Source organism: Octodon degus, unplaced genomic scaffold (genome assembly GCF_000260255.1).
Source record: "Octodon degus isolate 3935 unplaced genomic scaffold, OctDeg1.0 scaffold00282, whole genome shotgun sequence".
In the NCBI taxonomy this organism is placed as follows: domain Eukaryota; kingdom Metazoa; phylum Chordata; class Mammalia; order Rodentia; family Octodontidae; genus Octodon; species Octodon degus.
Genome location: NW_004524858.1, coordinates 717,342 through 737,179, shown reverse-complemented (window position 1 = coordinate 737,179; position 19,838 = coordinate 717,342). Strand labels below are relative to the sequence as shown.

The 19,838-nt window shown below is 61.5% G+C and overlaps 2 protein-coding genes across 6 annotated transcripts in view; one reads left to right on the top strand and one right to left on the bottom strand.

The window, feature by feature from the left end:
• Window positions 1-11,278, top strand: part of Crtc1 (CREB regulated transcription coactivator 1) — a 55,193-nt gene extending 43,915 nt beyond the window's left edge. For 2 of the 5 annotated variants that reach the window (XM_004646853.2, XM_004646852.2), the window contains 6 exons: window positions 1,477-1,589; window positions 3,735-4,037; window positions 5,601-5,705; window positions 8,068-8,154; window positions 8,536-8,716; window positions 9,359-11,278. In XM_004646853.2, the coding sequence (XP_004646910.1) occupies window positions 1,477-1,589; window positions 3,735-4,037; window positions 5,601-5,705; window positions 8,068-8,154; window positions 8,536-8,716; window positions 9,359-9,570 (1,001 nt within the window). In that variant the 3' untranslated portion in view covers window positions 9,571-11,278. The remainder of the gene's footprint in view (window positions 1-1,476; window positions 1,590-3,734; window positions 4,038-5,600; window positions 5,706-8,067; window positions 8,155-8,535; window positions 8,717-9,358) is intronic. The other 3 variants (XM_023707204.1, XM_023707205.1, XM_023707203.1) reach the window with 3 other exon arrangements.
• Window positions 11,279-13,439: 2,161 nt separating this feature from the next.
• Comp (cartilage oligomeric matrix protein) lies at window positions 13,440-19,566 on the bottom strand. The gene is made up of 19 exons (XM_004646851.3): window positions 19,461-19,566; window positions 19,185-19,270; window positions 18,955-19,006; window positions 18,478-18,647; window positions 17,813-17,950; window positions 17,539-17,613; window positions 17,306-17,464; window positions 17,124-17,228; window positions 16,906-17,013; window positions 16,612-16,771; window positions 16,141-16,259; window positions 15,859-15,911; window positions 15,589-15,770; window positions 15,267-15,445; window positions 15,093-15,141; window positions 14,770-14,966; window positions 14,283-14,455; window positions 13,618-13,757; window positions 13,440-13,530 (listed from the first exon to the last, which is right to left on the bottom strand). The coding sequence occupies exons 1-19, from the start codon at window positions 19,537-19,539 to the stop codon at window positions 13,484-13,486; spliced, it is 2,271 nt and encodes a 756-aa protein (XP_004646908.2). The 5' UTR covers window positions 19,540-19,566; the 3' UTR covers window positions 13,440-13,483.
• Between the last annotated feature and the right edge of the window lie 272 nt (window positions 19,567-19,838).

Below are 19,838 nucleotides of genomic sequence, written 5' to 3'. Positions count from 1 at the left end.
GGCAAGCCTGGGCTACGTAGGCAGACTCTGTCTCAAAAAAACCAAAAGGAAAAAGAACTTATTTAAAGGGCTGGGGTATAGCACAGTATAGAGCACTTGCCTAGCATATGTGAGTCCCTGGGGAAGATGACGTCAGCAGACCCAGTGGCCTGGGACCAGTGCCCCACACCCCAGGACAGGCCACTGAGCTCATTGGCCCCTGTGGACCCCATACTCAGCTTTTGCTTCTGCCCTTTTGTCTGGCATCCGCTCTGGACTTGTGCTAGGCGTCCTGTGGTCTGTAGGCACTGAGGCCTGCAGAGGGGCCCAGGTCTGGCCCCCAGGCGCTGCAGCAGAGGAAGGGAAGTGCAGTTGTGACAGGGCTTGCCCCGTGGAGCAGCTGCCTGGGGCATAGGCGACAGCAACACTCTCCCCTGTACACTCTGGGTGTGTTCCCACAGGCTCGTAACCTTGCCGTGCCATCTGCCGGAACAGGGCTGGTCTGGTGCCCACGGCAGGACGGGCCCGGATCTCCCTGGTGAGTCAGGTGGCTGCACCCAGCCTTGGCTGCAGGCCAACCCCTCTTCAGGGCCTGTTCATGACCTCACTGGCTGCGTGGTAAACCCCACAGGGTGCTGTCATCTTTGCAGCCAAGGCTCAGGGTTGATTGGGGGTCATACTGGGCCCTCAGGGCTCCCCATGTCATCACAGGGGCCTGCTCCTTGGCTGGCACAGTGCCCCAGGGTCCCCCAGCAGGCCCCAACTACAGCTCTGTGCCTGATCTCACCAGCCTCCCTCACCACCCTGGATCCAGGAATCAGATTGCTCAGGGTGAGGGAAGGGGCAGTGAGAAGCCCAGGCAGAGCCTGTGTGCGGCAGGGAGGGAAGAGTGAAGGGGCTGGAGTGCGTGAGGTGTGCGAGGGAGGCCCGGATGAGGGCCACAGGGCGCTTAGAGCTGCAGTAGGAGACAGTCCATCCAGAAAAGCATCTGGTTGGCCACGAGGCTGTTGGAGGCCACGAGGCTGTTGGAGTTGCATCAACGCCCAGTGGACTTGTTCAATGCTAAGGGCAACGCAAGCCTGGTTAAGCAGCAAAGAGGATGCGTAACTGCCCAAAGCCAGAGTGCTGGGGTGGCTGGGCGGAGGCCAGGTGCCACCTGTCTCTGCGAGCTCCCCAGCCCACTCCTGATGTCTCCCACACTCCGCAGCCAGCCCTTCCTGGAATTCCCTCCCAAGACCTGAGGCAGGCTCTCATTGACCAAGCCTGGTTATGGAGGGACAGTTGCTAGTCCTGAAGGGAGACATGCTGCTTGGCTGGGCCAGCAGGAACACCCGGATGGGGGCCTGCGGGAAGGATCTGCACCCTGAGCCAGGGCTGTCAGGGCTGGGCCTGGAGGGCTACCCCGGACCAGTAGGGCCGGCCCTCCCTGCAGCGCCCACAGGCGCGGCCGCAGCGGCGTCTCCTTAGCCTCCCTCTGCCTCCCATCTTTCTCTCCAGGGGTGAGCACACCGGGCTCGTCTCCGCAACACCGACCAGCTGGAGTCAGCCCCCTGGCCCTGGGCACAGAGGCAAGGCGGCAGCAGGCCCAGCAGGTGTCGCCCATCACACAGGTACGAGGGCAAGGGAGTGGGAAGATGGGGTCATAGGGTGCTGAGAACATCCCTTGAGTTTGCTTCTTACCATCAGATCTTCAGTCTCACAGAAAATGCCGAGCTCGGTGACATGGAGGGTGCCTGTTTCCAGCAGGGCCAGTGTCCTTGGTGAAGGCCCCGTATGAGCAAGTGTTTCTCACTTTGCCACTTTTGCTTTTGGTCTGGTAATTGAAAGTTTTCATAATAAAATACTAGAGTTTGGTTTTTATTTTCATTTTTTGATGTTTCGAGGCAGAAGCTAGGTGTAGTTGAGGTGGCCTCCAACTCCATGGAAATGCTGCTGCTTCAGCCTCCAGAGTGCTAGGATTATGGTTTTTGTATTTTTAACTTTTTTTTTTCCGGTTTTTTTTTTTTTTTTTTTTTTTTTTTTTTTTTTTTTTTTTTTTGAGTGTTGATGTGCATTTGGCCCTCTGCTCTCGCCTTCCTGCCTGCTGGCACAGAGCGGCTCACAACAGCTCATGTTGCTTCCTCCGCCCTCTTGGCCCTGGGAAGTGGATGGGACGCGAAGCCCCTGCCTTGTGCCCAACCCCAGTTGATCACACAAGTCGCCCACCTTGCAGAACCAGTTCAGAATTGGTTTCTTTCCTGTTGCTTGGAAAATGCATTTCAGTTTCTCTTTGAAATCTTGGGGGGGCCCAGCCCTAGCTCAGTTCTTGGGCTTGAGATGGCTCAGTGGTCTAACGCACCTACTTAGAACAAGCTTAGCAAAGCACAGGGACCGCGGTTCAATCCCCCAGCACCACATGCCAGCCAGCCCCGCCCCCTGGTGGGCTGAGCTGGCCACACACACACACACACCCACACACACATAAATAAAAAAAAAAAAATTTTTTTAAATCTTGGGTAAAATTTACCAAGGAATTCACCCAATCTGTTGGGAGGGTTTTTTTTTTTTTTTTTTTATGCTGATGTAGTGTCCTTCTGTCCGTTCATCTGTCGGCTGTCTGTCTATTGTAATTTTTTTTTTTCTCGGAACCGGGGATTGAACTCAGGCCCTTGTGCTTGCCAGGGAAGCACTTATTCCACTGAGCCCTCTCCCGGCCCCTGTCTGTCTATTGGTTCTGGGATCAAACTCAGGCCCTTGCACTTGCCAGGCAGGCACTTATGCCTCTGAGCCATCTCCCAGCTCCGGTCTCCTAAGGCTGTTGCCGGTTTCTCTTTCTTCTTTGTTGAGCTTTTGTAATTTAAGTGTTTCAAGCAGTTTGTTCTTTGTCCCTTCTCCTCCTCCTCCCTCCTCCTGTGTCTCTGTCTCCCTTTTTTCCAACCCAGGATGGAACTGAGGTCCTCACCCATGCTAGACAAGGGCTCCACCTGGGAGCCACGCCCTAGCCACTATTTATACTTTAAAATCCCGAATAGGGAACATGCATTGTTTTATTTTTTAACCTTAACGCCAAGGTGTGGCCTGTCTACCACCAAAGCAGCAGTAGGAATTCCTGGACCCTTCTGAGGCCAGGCCTGCCCCCTGCCCTTGTTCCTGTCTCTTCCTACTTGGGAGCCCCGAGCCCCACCATGCAGTGTGGGGGCTCCTGCAGCTGCGTCTGCAGTCTGCCTGGGCTGGCTGCTGTCCACCCTGCCTCCTGCCTCTTTCCTTTCTGGAAACTCCATTTAAAAATAAGAGTATTTATTTCAACCAAAGGCCTCGCACACATTAGGTGAGTGCTGTACCCTGAGCTGTATACCAGGCCTGTTCATATTTCAGACTGGGTCTCACTGTGCCACTAAGTTACCCAGGCTGGCGCTGAATTTTTCATCCTCCCGCCTCAGCCTCCCACATGGCTGAGGTGACAGGAGTGCAGCTCAACTCCTGGCCAGCAAGTCTTTTGTTCACCAAGTCCCCTCTGCTTTTGGGAGGCCAGGCTTCCCATCCAGCATTATAGGGAGTGAGGGACCCCGCCTGCCCCAAAACAGGTCTGCATACTGGGTGGGCATCCTGCCTTCCCTTGGCTCAGCTCTTCCGGCCTGGGCGGCTCTGACCTGAGATAGTTTCCATTGCCACATGCTCTGCAGGGTGTCCTAAGGCTTGGCCTGGGCTCCTCCACCTGCCCCTGCCCAGCACTCCAGGGGCCAGTGTGCCCCGCCTGATGCCTTCTCCCTCCACAGGCGGTGGCCATGGATGCCCTGTCGCTGGAGCAACAGCTGCCCTACGCCTTCTTCACCCAGGCGGGCTCCCAACAGCCTCCACCCCCACAGCCCCAGCCTGCGCCACCCCCGCCTCCTGCCTCCCAGCAGCCGCAGCCCCCGCAGGTGCCCCTTGGCCTCCCCCCTGGTGGCCCTCTGATGCCTAGTGCCAGCCTGACACGGGGGCCACAGCTGCCCCCACTTGCGGTCACCATGCCATCCTCTCTCCCTCAGTCCCCCCCAGAGAATCCTGGCCAGCCATCGATGGGGATCGACATTACCGCGGTGAGCCTGTGATGGGCCCAGGGGAGGGGGTACCTGCAGAGGATTCTGGGGTCCCAGTGGAAGCCAGAGGGGGGCTTGCTGAGGAGGATTCTGGGGTCCCAGTAGAAGCCAATCTGAGGCTGTCACTCCATGCATAGGTGGGGAACCAGGCAGGCAAGGGTCGCTGGCCTAGAGTCCCCCCAGGTGCCCCTGCAGCTCCCAGGCTTGGGAAGAGTATTCTGGAAGCTGGGGACAGGTGAAGGAGGGACGAGGCCTGTGAAGGATGCTCTATGACACAAGTGGCAAGGTTCCCTGGCTCACGTCAGCTGAGCAGGGGCTTTGGTGCTGTTAGCTCCTGGACTCCAGGACCTTCCAGATGATGGGAAAAGCATCCTGGTCATGCCAGAGTACAGCAAGCATACCACTTAGCCTGGGTGCCAGCCCCAGGGTTCCCGTGACCAGGTGCTTTGCAGAAAACAGGCCCCTCCCTGGTACTGGCTGCAGGGACTCTGACCCACCCAGGTCCCCAGACTGGAGGACCCAGCTAGTGTCTAGGTTGGCCTGGAAGTGGGTGACACTGCACACATGGTGTCCACCTAGGGCTCCAGAGACTCACCCTCCTAGGACTGCAGCTTCCCCAGGGCACAAGCTGGTTCAGCCTCTGTGGGACCCCTGCCCCCAATAAAAATTCTTTAGCCAACCTTGTCATCCCCGAGTGACTGTGCCAGCCCCTGCATCACCCACACCCCACTCCCACCTCCAGACTCCTCAGGAAGGCCCCCAAGGCCACAGCCATTAGAGGGCAGCAGGGGCGAGCTCAGGTCCTAGCCTGGCCTTGCTGCCTTCCCAGGGCTCAAGCTTGGGTACCCTCCCACGTCGCAGCTGGGCCCACGACTCCTGCAGTGGTGGCTGCCTCTGTGACTACCCTCTGAGGAGTACCAGCCTTGTCACTGCAGTCCTGGGGCTCAGAGGGCTGAAATCTGCCAGGCACTGAGCGAGGGGGAGTCAGGAGGCTGCGGCTGCCAGTGTGCACATGTGGGTGCAAGTGGGAGTATGTTGCTCAGGTGCAGGAGTGTGTACGTGTGGTGTGCACCCATTTGCACATGTGTGCGTGTCCTGAGTGCACAAGTGGGTATATGCACACATGAGGCTACATGTATCTTTGTAGGTATGCATACATAAGTCTGTACATGGGTGTGCCATGCACGTGTGGGTTTACATGTGTGGATGTATGTGCATATGAGTTTGAGGGTGTGTGTGTTTGTGCGTTGTGTCTGGGTGACTGCGTCAGTGGGTGAGCCTGTATGGTGCCACCGGGCCCCAGATGTGCTGAGCTAGGTTGCCCCCACTTTTGAGAGCTCCGTGGCGACCCCCCAGGCCCTGTTTGCGAAGCTCAGGCTCATGCAGGGCTGCGAGCTGCCTGGGTTCTTCAGCCACCTGGGAGCTGCACTGGCATCGTGGCATCCTTGATGAGGGTGCCTGCAGGAGCTGTTGTAGCACAAGCAAGGCAAGACACCAGGCGCCAGGGTGGAGGCAACTGGGGGGCCCAGTGGCCCTCCCGGCCTGACCTGTCCGTCATCGCAGGCGCCAGCTCTGCAGCAGTACCGCACCAGCGCTGGTTCCCCGGCTAACCAGTCTCCCACCTCGCCGGTCTCCAATCAAGGCTTTTCTCCAGGGAGCTCTCCGCAAGTAAGAGCCCTACTTCATGCACTGGGCACCCTCCACCTGCCCCCATGCCCCTCCCACTGCTCCCCAGTAGCTGCCCCCCATGCCCCTCCCACTGCTCCCCCAGTACCCACCCCCCATGCCCCTCCCACTGCTCCCCAGTGCCTGCCCTTCCCCATGCCCCTCCCACTGCTCCCCAGTGCCTGCCCTTCCCCATGCCCCTCCCACTGCTCCCCAGTGCCTGTCCCTCCCACTCCCTCCTCCAGCACCTGCCCTGCCCACTGTGCTGCCTGCTGATGCTCAGCTGCTGTGGACATCCTTCTGCCCACATCCACCCTCCCCTGGGCGGCTGGTGTGTACTCGGCGGGTTGCTGGGGCTGTGGCCTGGTGAGGGTGGCCGGGGCTCGGAGAGGAGAGCACTCACACAGAGCCCTTTCCTGGAAGTGGTCGCCTTCCCATCGGCTTTTGTGGTCTCTGAGAATGCTGCCAGCCAGGGGTGGCAGGGGCTTCTCTCAGATCAGTGACACAGAAGATTGGCATAGGTGACCATACCTGGGCAACGTGCTCAGCAGCTCAGCTTCAGGGATGACTCCTCTGTCCTCAGGACTCACCTGAGGTCAGCATCTGCTCCTAAAGGAGGGCCACGCCAGCCCAGCCACCTGCCTCTCCTCCACTGGCCAAGGGGCCCTTGCCCCGGAAGCTCATCTGAGCAGCCCTTGGGGCCTTGTCCTCACCCAGAAGGAGAGTGTGGAGCGCCAAAGCCAGGGGCCTTGCCGGCTGTCTCTGGGTCTGCAGGGTCCCAGGACCATGTGCCTCCTGCAGCCCTGCAGTGAGGAGGGGAGGGCAGCTGGGGTCAGCTGGCTCTGCCCCCCAGGCCCCTGCATGCTGTGAGTGCTTCATTTGCCTCTGTGTGTAGTGCCACCAGGGGCAGGGTGGAGGTGCTAGCTGGGCAGCGCGGGCCCTTGCCTGGGTGTGTGTGCCACTCCTGTGTGGCAGGCTGGACAGCACAGGGTTGGGGTGGGAGTCCTCACAGAGGGTGAGCCATCGTGCTTGGCTGGTTGCCTGGTGGGCAAGGGCATGTCACTGTCCCATCAGCCCTATCTGTGTCTGCTATAGGTCATGAGGGCAGTACAGCAGGAGACAAGAGACGGGCCTCAGCCCAGGCACCAGGCAGGGGCCAGACCTGCCCCCGGCTGGGCCCAGTCTCCCAGGATGAGCTCGTAACCTGGCCAGCTCCCTGCGCCTGTTCCACCTGCCACATTTGCCCTCAGCCAGCTGTCACGTTATCCCAGCCAGGCCCAGCCGCACACCCTAGGGCTCAGGACCCTCTGGGGCCCACCCTTCCCAATGGAGCTGGTGTCCTGGCTTGGATCGGGCGCTGCTGTTTGGATTTTACAGTGTGGGGTGGAACCCAGGGCCTTGTGCATGCCAGGCAAGCACTTTGTCACCAAACCACACCCCACCCTGAAAGAGCAGGATTTTAGGGCAACAAGGTTTTTTGTTGTTTTGTTTTGCTTTTTGCCATTTTACTGTTCCTCTCAAGTCCCTTTAACTTTCTGTCAGTGTCTGATCTGAGTACTCGCCCTCCCACAACCCCTGCCAGCCTGATGGCGGCTGCTGAGCCTGCAGCCCACCCTTGTCTGGGACTGAGGGCCTGGCTTCCAAGCTCTGGGAGGCCTGGGCATGGGGTTTTTCTAGACAAAGTCCAGGCCAGGTGCTCAGGCAAAGGAGGTCCTGGGCCTTTCTTCTCACTAGGAGCAGCTGGGGCCTGCTGAGGGCTGGTGGCTCCCATGGGGCCTTCCTGTCCCTACCCAGGCTGGACTGTCTTCTGAGGTCTTCTTCCTTGGGGATCCACCTCCTTTATCCTCTCTGGGTGCCACCCCCCACGCAAAGCTCTAGAGTCCCTGTTCCAGCATCTCTACCCCTTCATCCCACAGCCTGGCCTTCCCTGACTTGTCCAGCTGGTGGCCAGCTCTGTGCTTTGTCCTGTCCCCACGTACATGGCCTATGCTCTGACCTCTGTCTTCCTGGGACCAGTCTAGGGCCACCCAGCACAAACCCCATCCTGGGTGTCCCATGGGGGTCCTCTGCCACAGCCACACCTCAGGCTCTCCCATAGAGCTGTTAGGCACCTGTGTCTGTCCCCATCTTCCCTGTGTGCAGTCTCCCACACTTGGGTTTACAGGGCAGGGATGAGGGGCAGCACTTCCGGGAGCACCAGATGCAGGGCACAGCTGGGGGAAGCAGCAGTAATCTAGGATTGGGATGCATGCCGCGGCCCAAGATAGACATGGACCTCAGCCTCCTGAGTCCAGACATCATCCAGCAGGGTCCCAGCCCCGTGGGCCTCGGGCTGGGACCCCAGCAGGCTCTCTTCTGTCTGCAGCACTCTTCCACCCTGGGCAGCGTGTTTGGGGACGTGTACTATGAGCAGCAGATGGCGGCCAGGCAGGCTAATGCTCTGTCCCACCAGGTGAGCGGGTGTCCGGGCCGCCGGCCGGTGCCATAATAGGCACTTGCCAGGACCCAGGCCTCTCGCACCAGTCACCTGCCAGGCGCTCTGCTTGCCCCCTTGGTCCCAATCCTGTTACTTGGGCTGCAGAAACCAAGGTGCAGTGGGATGACTGGCCTCGGCCCCTTGGCTTCCATGCCCAGCTAGCGGAATAGAGCCCAGGGCAAGGAGGCGGGGCGGACGCGGGGAGAGCTGCTGTGAGCCGTGTGGCAGCCTTGCATGGTGGCCAGGCCTGGGCCTTGGGGTGCCGGATCACTCTCCCATCATCCGTCACCCATGAGTCTTGGGAGAGTGGTGCCAGCCACAGTGGGCGGTGCTCACCCCAGTGCCCTCTGTCCCCAGCTGGAGCAGTTCAACATGGTGGAAAATGCTATGAGCCCCAGCGGCCTATACAGCCCGAACTCCACGCTCAACTACTCGCAGGTGGCCATGATGGGGCTGGCGGGCAGCCCTGGGAGCCTGCAGGACGCACAGCAGCTGGGCTACGCCGGCCACAGCGCTATCCCAAACATCATCCTCACAGGTGAGGTGCCAGGAGCCCACACCCACCTCCTGCTGGGATGAGGCTCACTGCAGGCTTGAGGACAGGCCCAGGACGCCTGGTCCTGCACGGTGGTGGGAAGGAGGGACCCGTGCTGTCCAGAGGCCACCCCTCCCTGTCTTCCCCTTGGTTCTCCTCCTGGTGGTCCCCAGAGATGTCTCCAGGGAGGAGCAGCATCCTCAGAGACCCCATGACCCAGCTCACCTGGAAAGCCCAGTGCCCTGCTCTGCCATGAAGGTGCAGGGCCAGAGATGCCGCAGACAGCTCAGAAAGTCGGAGGCTTTCAGGCCATTTCCAGATCTGGAAACAGCCCCAGTAGTGCTACAAAGAACCACGCTAGAGCCAGGGCACCTGGTAGAGCAGAGTGACTGTGCTCCTGCTGGGTGGCACTGAGGGAGTGCTGGACGCCACTCTCGGCTGCTGCTGGCAGCCGCTGTGCTCCCTCCGAGGCACTGAACAGCATCTCTGTCTGCCACCGCCCCCCAGTGGTGGTGGCCAGGACATCCCACTCATGGCCGCGTCTCCTGGAGGACAGTACCACCAAAGTGAGCACACCAGGGCCACGAAAGCCCATGTCTAGTGCGGTGAAGCCCAGGCTAAGCTGTATCCTTTGTCCCCCTCTAGTGACAGGAGAGTCACCCCCAAGTCTCTCCAAAGAACTGACCAGTTCTCTGGCTGGGGTCAGCGACGTCGGTTTTGACCCCGACAGCCAGTTCCCCCTGGACGAACTCAAGATCGACCCCCTGACCCTTGACGGACTGCACATGCTCAACGACCCTGACATGGTCCTGGCCGACCCGGCCACTGAGGACACCTTCCGGATGGATCGACTGTGAGTGACCACACCCAGCACCCAGCCACCACCACCACCGGCATCTCCCAGAGCCTGGGGACAGCCGCCTCCATCCCTCGCCAACGGCCAAGCGTGTGGTTCTGAGCTTGCAATGCCGCTGAGCGCCCCTACCAGCCCGCCTCCTGGTTGTCCACCTCCTGCTGCTGCCCGGTGCCCAAGCCAGGCTGGGATGGTCCCTGCGCTCAACCCCAGGTGCCCCTTGTAAGATGCCAACCGTGTGGGAGCCGGTCAGTGCAGGTGGGGTGTCTGGGCAGAGGTGCGTTTTCCGACTGTTGTTCAGCTCTCACTGCCTTCCTCGGTCCCTGGTCCCCACACCCGCGCGCCGTCTGCCCCGGCCCAGGCCAGGTATCCAGTGGGGAGTGGGGGTGGGTGAGGAGTGAAATAAACACTATCTTGATGGCGAGTCTTTCTGTGGCAGAGCGTGCAGTGCAGGAGGTTGTGCTCAGCAGCGGTGCCCCCCACTGTCTTCACCCTGGCCCCCAAGCCAGGTCTTTCTGGGGCCACCTTCATCCGGGCCCAGGCCCTAGAGGGGTTCCCGGGCCACCATGAGGCAGGGGTCATCCCTGTCCTGCTCGTGGCAGACGTGCTAGATGAGTGCAGTTTATTCAAGGGGTGGGATGCTCGCTGTAGGCCTTCCTTCTTCTCTGGTTTGTAGTTACATGTGGGTTGTAGACGAGTAGCTGAACCCTTCCAGCCAGCGCCTGCCTGAGAGCATGTCTTTCTACTCCCGAGCTCCCCCACTGCCCATCTCTGAAGCTAACTGGAAATGCAGGTGCACGGCCACCCCAGCGCCCAGGCCCCTCCATGTCCCGACCTTTTTCGTTTCATTCCCAAGTTCCTTAAAAATGAAAGAGCTGCTTCCTTCCAGGCTGGTGGGGACAAGCATGGACTTTGTCAAGACCCTTGGTGGCCCAGGCCCTTCATTACTGAGGCCATGTGGCAGACTTCTGGGGAGTGGCCTTGGCTTTATTGTGTACCCCACCCCTCGGGTGCCCCGCAGACCCCAGGTCGGGCGCCTTAAACCGCCTTGACCACCAGCAGCACCCAGGGCCGGGTGTCGGGGCTGGCAGGAAGGATGAACCGCAGGAGCCAGAAAGGGCTGCGCTTCCTTCCACACCTGCTCTCACAGCCCAGCCTGTCCCTGCAGTCGGGCAGCTGTCCCTAGGCCGCATGCTCTGGCCTCTATGCCAGGATGAGCTAGAGGTGGGGGTTGAGGGGCCTGCATTTCTGTGGCAGCTGGTCAGGTACTGAAGCAGGGCCTTTCCATAGAGGCCAGGGTGAGAAGGGGCCGGTGACACAGGCATGGCTTCTGCCGGAGTTCTGGCCTTCTGCCCAGTTGGCCCCTGCTGCTCCGGCAGCCCCGCCCCACCAGGCACCCCTCCTGCTGGCATATTTCTTTGTGGTGTCAAAGCCACCCCTCTGCGGGGCCGTGGGAACCCTTGTCCCAGTGCCACGAGCACCTGCCGGCGCCGCTGGCATGAGAAAGTCACCCCTGAGCCACTGTTGCGCCTCGTCCCCTCCCCACCCTCCCAGGTCTCAGGCCCAGTCTGACTGCAGGTTAAACTGCGAGCAAAGAGTGGGGACTTTGTCTTTTATAAAAGAAAAACTACATGTACATAGTGTTTGGTTACCATTAGACCTGTATGTAGAACTTTTTAAAAAATGGCCTTAATAAAATGACATGCAACCCACCTGGATGCCATTTTCAAACAGGCGCGGGTAGGCGACCCCACAGGGAGCCCAGCAGCCCCCCTTCCCATCTGTCTGGCCACTACCCTCTGTTTTTCCAGGTTCTCGGTGCAAACAGGCAGGCGAGGGGGGACATCGCCCTGTAAGTGTCCCACAGCAAGGGCACAGGTGACATTGTGCCAGGGCGTGGGGCCAGGCTGGAGCAGCCCTGTGTTCTCGAGTGGTCTCACTGTCCCAGGCCTGCACAGGGGGCTTGTGATAGGTTTTTTTTTCCGACTTCTCAATATCATTTTTCTACCGCTTACTCCTGAATTGCCAAGACTTTCAGAAATAAGACAACCTAAGGGAGTCGTCCCTTTGTAACATGAAAATACTGTGATTTCAGCCGAGCTCGCCGTGTGCGCAAGCAGACGGCCCCCACCGTGTCCTGTATATAGACCCGCCCCTCGTCCTTGCTGGCCTGGACAGGCTGGACCCGACCCCTCCTGCTGCCCTGGCGTCCACCAGGCTCCCGGCCATGCACACCTCTTTCCTGGGATGGCAGCATGGGCATTGCTCCCAAGAATGCTGTGCCCTACTTGCCTCGGTTTGCTTTCTGTCCTCCTTTTCCCAAGGGGTGAGTTTACTCCCCAAGAGGTTCATCAGCTGAGGCTGGAGGCAGGCAGTGCCTCCCTGTGCTGAGGAGGGCTTGTGCCCTCCCCTCCAGCACTGGCTTCTGGGCTTTGGGTGGCGTGGGAGCAGGGTCTAACATAGTACATGTGGTCCCAGAGGCCACTCAGCCAGGAGGCCTTCCCATGCTGTGTGTCACTCTGTGTCATCAGGACAGGGCAGCTGGAGCTGGGGTGCCAGTGCGAGGTCATTTGTAGAAGCTCATTACGGCTCCTTCATGGGGGACAGGAGCAGGCCAGAGGTCCACTGGGCCAGCTAGGCTTGGGCGTGGGGCGGCCACCCTGTGTTGCTGCACATTGCTAGCGGGAGCCTGAAACCCCCTTAGCCCTCCCACCCTCTGTGGGCCTCAGGCTGGTTCCAAACCAAACATCGCTCCAAAGTCATGCTCTGGACTCAGGCCTGCATCCTCCACTGGCCCTTAGAAACTGCTTGCCACAGGCTGTGGGGCCACCAGTCAGTGGTGGGGCTGTGGCCCAGTAGTGGGTAAACACCTGGGTCCCTTGGCCCTGGTCCTCCACGCCCTCCGGGGGTTTCTGCAGGATGGCTGGGCCTTTCCCTGTCACTGGAGCCTGAGCCAACCATGCCCTCAGCTGCCCTGTGGCCTGCAGTATGTCACTATCACAGATGCCATCATCCCTCTAGGAAGATAGGCAGTAGGGTCAGGAGTGAGCCTCCTGGGACCAGAGTCTCGGTTTCTTCCCGTCGTTTTCTTAGACCTGAAGGTCTCAGGGCCCTGGGTGCTTCCTGGGCATGGTGGGGGGTGCTGGGCCCAAGCGCCACCCCTCCAGCTTCCTTCAGGCTTCCGCATCCATACCCCAGGCCCAGGATGTGGAGACAAATTAGGTAGTTCTGAAGCTCATGAAGCGTACACCAGGTATGGAGACCTGGTGCAGTTTGGCAGCAGCCCAGTGCAGGGACACAGGCCCATGTGCCGCAGGGAAGCTGCCCAGCGCTGGTGCCACAGATATATGCAAGCTGCCTGCCTGCCGGCCCTGCCCCGCAGCCCTGACCGCTGGCTGTGTCAGCATGCATGCACTGCCGCAGTGGCCGGGCTCCGTGGCAGGCCGGAGGCAGGCGGCTCAGGGCACTCTCGGCCGCCCCTGCCTGCCCTCTGGCGTGGACGCTTTTGTCTTTGTACCTTTGCATCCTTTGTAATGAAATGTAATAAAAATCCAACGTTTTCGTCTCTGCCTCTTCCCTCCCTTCCTCCCTCCAGTCTGAGCCCTAGGCTTGCGAAGTTGTTCCCTGATATCACAGGTAGGACCAACCCGCCTTGTACCCTAATGCCAGGCCAGGGAAGGGGTCTTTATGCTTGTGTTGATGGAAGACCAGTGCCCCAGTCCTGCAGTGGGAGTTGGCAGGAGAGGTACCAGGCCAGCTGGGGTCGCCAAGGGCCTGGGGTTAGTGGCAGGCTCCCACAGCAGAGGCTCAGTGTGTCCCGCACATGCGCACTTTATTGCCTCCTGGCCCCTCCCCTGCCCTCCAGCCCAGTTGCAGTGAGGGTGTCCTTGGTTGGCAGCAGGTCCCCAGCCTGGTCCCTAGGCCCTCTGCAGCCGCTGGATCTCATAGTCTTCAGGAATGGTGTCTGGAGGGAGGGAGGGAGGGTGGCCGGGTGAAGGTCTGCTTGGGCCTGGGGACCCCGTCCCCCCTCCCACCCACCAACCCCACTCACCATTGCAGCGGTAACGCAGGTTGGCCCAGATGATGTTCTCCTGGGAGAAGCAGAAGACGCCCAGACGCCCACCCCGCATGGTTGTGTCCAGGATCACGTTGCTGTCAGCCACCAGCTCGGGGCCCTCGTAGAACCGCACCCTGTGGGCAGGGGACACTTGAGGTAGGGTCCTACCTGGCCCTTCCCTTTCAGAGCCTCTGCAGACAGGAAGAGGGCCCCTTTGCCCCTCCAGGTGGCATCAGAGCCCTGGGAGCCCTGACCTGGGCCTCAGTGTCCTCATGAGAATGCATACAAAGGGCCCTGCACACAGTAGGTGCTGTGCAGTAAGCCAAGACACCCTAGCATCGTGGCTGAGGGATCAAGTTCTAACTGGGTTCCCCTCAGCACACGTGCCCGGGGCCACACAAGTTTGATTTTTGTTTGTTTTGAGTTTTGGTGATGAGGACTGAACTCTGGGCTGCCACCTTCAGCTATATGCTCAGTGCTTCCCGCTGCTCTAGACAAGGTCTCATGAAGTCGTGAAGTCCCCAGGCTGCATCTGAACTTGGGATGCTCCTGCCTCAGCCTCCCCGAGTGTGCACCAGCATTTCCATTTGACAGAAAAAGGGCCCTGGAGCTAGGGAGGGCAGGGCACCCCCAGCCCTTGGCCAGAGTGCCAGCCCCACCTGATGTAGCCCACTTGAGGCCGGTGCTGCAGGAACCAGCGATAGGACGTCTTGTCCTTCCAGCCCACATTGCGTGGGTCTTTCCAGAGCAGCTGGACCTGCGATGCCGTGTCTCCCGTGTGCCACAGCGCATTCCGCAGCTGCTCCCCGGGTCCTGTGGAGGACTTCACTGCCTGAGGTAGTACAGGGAACAGGCGTCAGAGCGCAGAACCCTGCAGGCCCTGGGCTGGCGGGGGGGGGGGGGGGGGGGGGGGGGGGGGGGGGGCCGCTGTGGGGCGGTAGTCCCTCAAGCCGCCTTCCTGGGCCCAGAGAGCTTCTGAGGCCGGGGGCGGGGCCAGGTGTCTGCTGGATGGCCTGGAGCCCCAGGAGGACTCCAGAGACCAGGCTGTGGCCTCAGGAATTAGAGCAGGGGGATTTAGAACCAGATGAGGTCAGCACAGTGATGTAGGGCTGGGGGCTGCAGAGGCCTCAGGGCTGGCGCAGGCACCTTGAGCTGAATGCCAGGCTCAGCCACAGCACGGAAGGGGTTGGCCTGCCAGTACGTCTGCTCCATCTGCTTCCACATGACCACGTAGAAGCTTGAGCTGTCCTGGTAGCCGAAGATGAAGCCCGCGTAATCGTCGTCCGTAGCCGTGTTCACGTGGAATGTGCCCTCGAAGTCCACCCCGTTGAAGGCTGTGTAGCCTGTTCATGGCACAGCAGTGGTGTAGGCCCTATCCCGCCCTGGCCCCACCCACAGAGGGCCACGCCCCCAGAGCAACTGCTCCTGCCCACCGGAAGCCCCTCCAGGGGCCCACCCCTTGCACGCACCCACAGCCAGGCCAGGATCACTGTTCATCGTTTGCACAATCTCCATCCCCTGATGTGGAAGAGAAGAGCTCGGGTCAGCCATGGATGCCCTACTTTTCCTGTTCCCAGCTCAGACCCACTGTGGAGGCCCTATGCAGCCCCCACTTGCCCACCCCGTCTGAGCCTGGCCCCCACCTGATTGAGCACCACCCAGTTGGGGTCAATCTGTGCATCCCCCTCAGGGTCCAGCACAACTGTCTGGAAGGCCCGGAAGTCGGTGAGAGTGACCTCTGCGTTCTCTGGACACACGTCAATCTGGTCTACCACCTGGTCAGCATCAAAGTCACCCTGGCACTTGTCGCCCACACCGTCCCCTAAGAGGAAGTAAGAGGCAATCCCCCAGTGGGCTCAGCTCTCAAAGTCCCCCCACCTTGAGTCCCTCCCTCCACACCCACCCCACACTGCCCACCCACAGCCGGCACTGGCTCCACAGCCCCATGCCCTGCCCTTGTCATACTATCTATGTCCTCCTGGTCCCGGTTGGGCACCAAACGGCAGTTGTCCCGACTATCAGGGATGCCGTCATTGTCATCATCCTCATCACAGGCATCGCCCTGGCCGTCATGGTCTGAGTCCTCCTGGGCACTGTTGGGCACTGTGGGGCAGTTGTCCCGAGAGTCCTGGTGCCCGTCCCCATCTCTAGAATGGGTGGGGGACAAGGCAACAATGAGACACCCAGAAAGACTCACCAGGGCTGCCCAGAAGCCTTCTCAGGGGCCTTCCTTACTGGTCCTGGTCGCTGTCACATGCATCTCCCACGAAGTCATGGTCCACATCCCCCTGGGGTAGGAGAAGGTGCAGGAACAGAGACCACGGTCAGATCAGGGTAGAGGCTCAGATGACACCCATCCCCCAGCTCTACAGCAAGGTCCTGCTGATCCCAAGGACCCCCAGGCATCTTGGGCTGGGAGGATGTGGGTCCAAAGGGCAGGTAGATACTCCATACTGGGTTGGGGTCCCCAACCCCCAGCTGGGGCTCAGCCAGGATCAAGGGCCAGCCTACTCTCACCTGGTCGGGGTTGTCCTTCTGGGGACAGTTGTCACAGGCATCCCCTACGCTATCGCCATCACTGTCCTTCTGGTCTGAGTTGGGAACCCTGGGACAGTTGTCCACCGTGTTGCGGATCCCTGCAGGAACCAGGGGGCGAGACAGGGCCCAGGACCATGACTGGGCCAGGCCTCAGGCCAGCCTGGGACACAGCCCAGCCCCTACAACCCTTAGTGAATGAAGCCAGGGGATGGCCCTCCTTCCCTACGCATCCAAACTGGGTACCCGGTACCGGCCTCCTGAGCCTATGGGGGTAAGAGTGGCCAGTGCCTGGCCTGCAGCCTTCGGTGCAAAGACCACCTCCCCTTCTTCAATGGCCTGTTCCCCCTCCCCATCTCAGGGACCAGCTCATGGTTTTCTGGCCCAGCCCTGTAAAACGGAGCTCATCTCCTGGGCTTGTGAGAGGGTTAAGCCCAACCCAGCCCAGCTCACGGTCGCCATCGATGTCATCATCACAGGCATCACCACGGCCATCTCGGTCTGTGTCCTTCTGGTCATCGTTCTTCTGGGACCGGCAGTTGTCGCATGCATCGCCCCATTTGTCATTGTCTGTGTTCTGCTGGTCAGGGTTGCGCACCAAGGGGCAGTTGTCCTGGTATAAAGGCAATTTAGGGGAAGAGATCACTTCATGGGCAGGCCCTGGGTCTGGGCGGTCTGGGCTCCTGTGCAGGGCCTCTCTCCCTCCGGCCACATCCTGTCTTGCCTAGAACCTGCCCACGGCCTCACCCCCTCATTGGGGACCCCGTCCCCATCTGCATCCGGGTCACAGGCGTCTCCGATGCTGTCGCGATCCACGTCCTCCTGCCCTGAGTTGGGCACTGTAACGCAGTTGTCCTGGGAGTGTGCGGAAGGATAGCATAAGGGCGTGACTTGAAGCTCCGCCCATGCGCCCTAAACCCACGCCCCCATATGTCACTAAGCCACGCCCATTCGACCCTGCTCACCTTCCTGCAATGGCGCTCAGGGCAACGCAGCTTCTCATCTGGGAAGCCGTCCAGGTCGGTGTCGCGCCCGCAGAGGAGCCCGTTGCCAGCCCAGCCGACAGCGCACTGTGGGGAGTGTCAGTGGGTGCGCGAGGTGGCCGTGGCCAGGGCCACAGTCCCTCCTCCTCCCCGCCCGCACTCACCACACAGGTCCGGGAGCCGTCGCGCTGGAGGACACAGTGCGCCTTCTCATGGCACGGGCTGGGCGTCCCGTCGGGGCAGAAGCGCTGCGCGCGCCGCTGGCAGCCAGACGCCTGGTCACCCACGAAGCCCTGCTGGCACGGGCCACACTGGAAGGAGCCCTGTGCCCGGCGGCGGTCAGCACGCTGCCGGGTTGGGGCTCCTCTCCACCACCCCGCTCCCCTTCCCACCTTACCCGGGTGTTGACGCACACGGAGTTGGGAACGCAATTGTGCTGCCCAGTCTCACACTCGTCGATGTCCGTGCAGACCTAGAGGAGGGGACTCAGGGGTCACGCACCCACCTCACATTTCATCCACGCCTCCTGCGTGTGGGTCCCCCACGACACTGCTCCCAGACTGATCCTATCGCTGAGGCCCCTTCCTGGCATCAACCCTCCCACCGGAGCAGAGCTGTAGGAAGCCGCTTCTCATTTCCCGCCTCGGCAAAGGGGGCCCCACACCCCTCACCTGCTTGCTGGCCTTGGCGAAGGCCAGGCCGACGCCCTCGTGCGCGGGCCCACTGAAGCCGGGCGGGCAAGGCTCACAGCGGAACCCCGGGCTGGTATTGACGCAGCGGACGCGAGGAAAGCAGGGGTGGGCGTTGCACTGGGGACAGGTCCTGGGGTCAGAGCGCACGAGGCTGCTCCCCAAGAGCCCCCTCAGCGTTTCCGGGGTTTGGAGGTTCAAGAGCTTCACTCAGCCCTTGAGCTCCAGGTTTGGTGGAGGCAATCAGCTTTAGGGGTATGGGAGAGGGCGTCCCGGGAGGGTCTGTTCCTTCAGGGGCGGGGTGTGAAGTTTGAGGAACGGGCATCGCCTGCCGAAGGAGGGAGCAGGCGCCGGGGAGAGCGCGCCAAGCGGCGGCGGGGCGGTGGAGCCGGGAGCCCTTGAGCCGGAGAAGGCCCGTTGGGGCAGAGGACCCTGGGCATCGAGCGGGGTGGCTGGGGCGGCAGGAGTCTTGAGAGTTGAGCGTTACTGGCTGTAGGGGATAGCGGCAGGGTGGGCGCAGCAGGAGGTGACGGGGACAGTCCTGGTGGGCGACCCCTGGCGGTGGGGAGGCCCCCACTGGAGGCGAGGGTAGTCGGGATGGCGGGAGGTTGGTGGGGAGAAGGCGGATGAGCCAGGACCCCGCGCACCTCGTTAACGTCGGTGCAGTGCGAGCCGTTGCCCGTGAAGCCCTCGGGGCAGGGCCCGCAGCGCGCGCCGCTCGCCGTCTGGGTGCAGACCACGCCGGGGAAGCAGGAGTCGGGAGCGCACAGGGGCAGAGGCCGCACGGTCAAGCCGGGCGTGTGCGCCTGCTGCATCCCTGCGCGGCGGAATGGAGCTGTGGTCACATCCAGGGGCGCGACACGCAGCTGGTGTGGGCGGGGCCCGCCTAGGCCACGCCCCGCGCTGTAGTAGCCCGGCACGCTAGGACTCTGCTTCAGCTTCTTTGATACCTCCTCGTTCCCTCCGCACCCGCATCCCCGCGGCCTCCATCTGCCCTCCGCGTCCACCTCTCCCTCTCTCACCTTCTTCCTCCCTCCCCGCCAACCCTGCTCCCGCGTCCCGGGCTCCCTACTCCTGCCTCGCCTGCCCCATCCAGCTGTCGCCGCCGTCCCAGCCGCGCTCACCGCATGCGTCGCACTCCATCACCGTGTTCTTCAGGAAGGTGATCTCCTTGACCTGAAGAAGGGCCGGTCAGCGTCGCTGGCCCTGGCCCTGGCCGCGCCCCGCCGCTCCAGACCCGTCGGGGGCCCCGTCGTGCAGCTTCCTTCCCAAGAAGCCCCCAGCACCCTCTCCCTGCGCACCTCAGGCCCCGAGCCCCACACCCCCACACACACCCGCACCGTGGACCCCGCACCTGCTGCCTGAGCAGCTCGCGCACTTCCCGCAGCGCCGCGTTGGTGTCCTGCAGCTCACGCAGCATCTGTGGGCCCAGGTCTCCGCCTGTGGGCCAGGATGCAGTGGCATCGGTCCGGTCCCCATCCACCCTCACCTGACCACCATGAGAGACCTGGACGCCCAGCTCGGCCCTGCCCTCGCTCTCTGCACCCCATCTCCCGCGATCTTCTCGGAGCCAGCCCGGTGGAGCTGGTGACCCGGATTCCCCAGGGTCCACAGTGTCCCCTGTCCTTACCGAGCAAAACCTGGCCCTGGCCAGCCACACCCAGGGCTCCCAGCACGAGCAACAGGACGCAGGAGGCAGCGTGGGCCATGGCGGGAACACGGGATGAGGGGCACTGCAGCTCCTGCACCGGGGCTGTGGAGCATATTTATGCCCAGGATCCTGGCCCTGCCCTGCCCAGCCGCCGCAAGGGTAAACACCCGCCGCTCCAGGCCGCGCCCCCCGCGAGGAGGAGACACTGCGGGGCTGGGGGTTCAGGACAGGAACCACGGGCAGGGCCGGCTGGGCCCCCTCCCCACATTCTGGCTTGCTCCAGTCCACCAAGCACCTGCCTGTGCAGCCTGAGGTGTCGCAGGGCTCCCCAGACAGCTCCCCTTGGGAAAGTCAGCT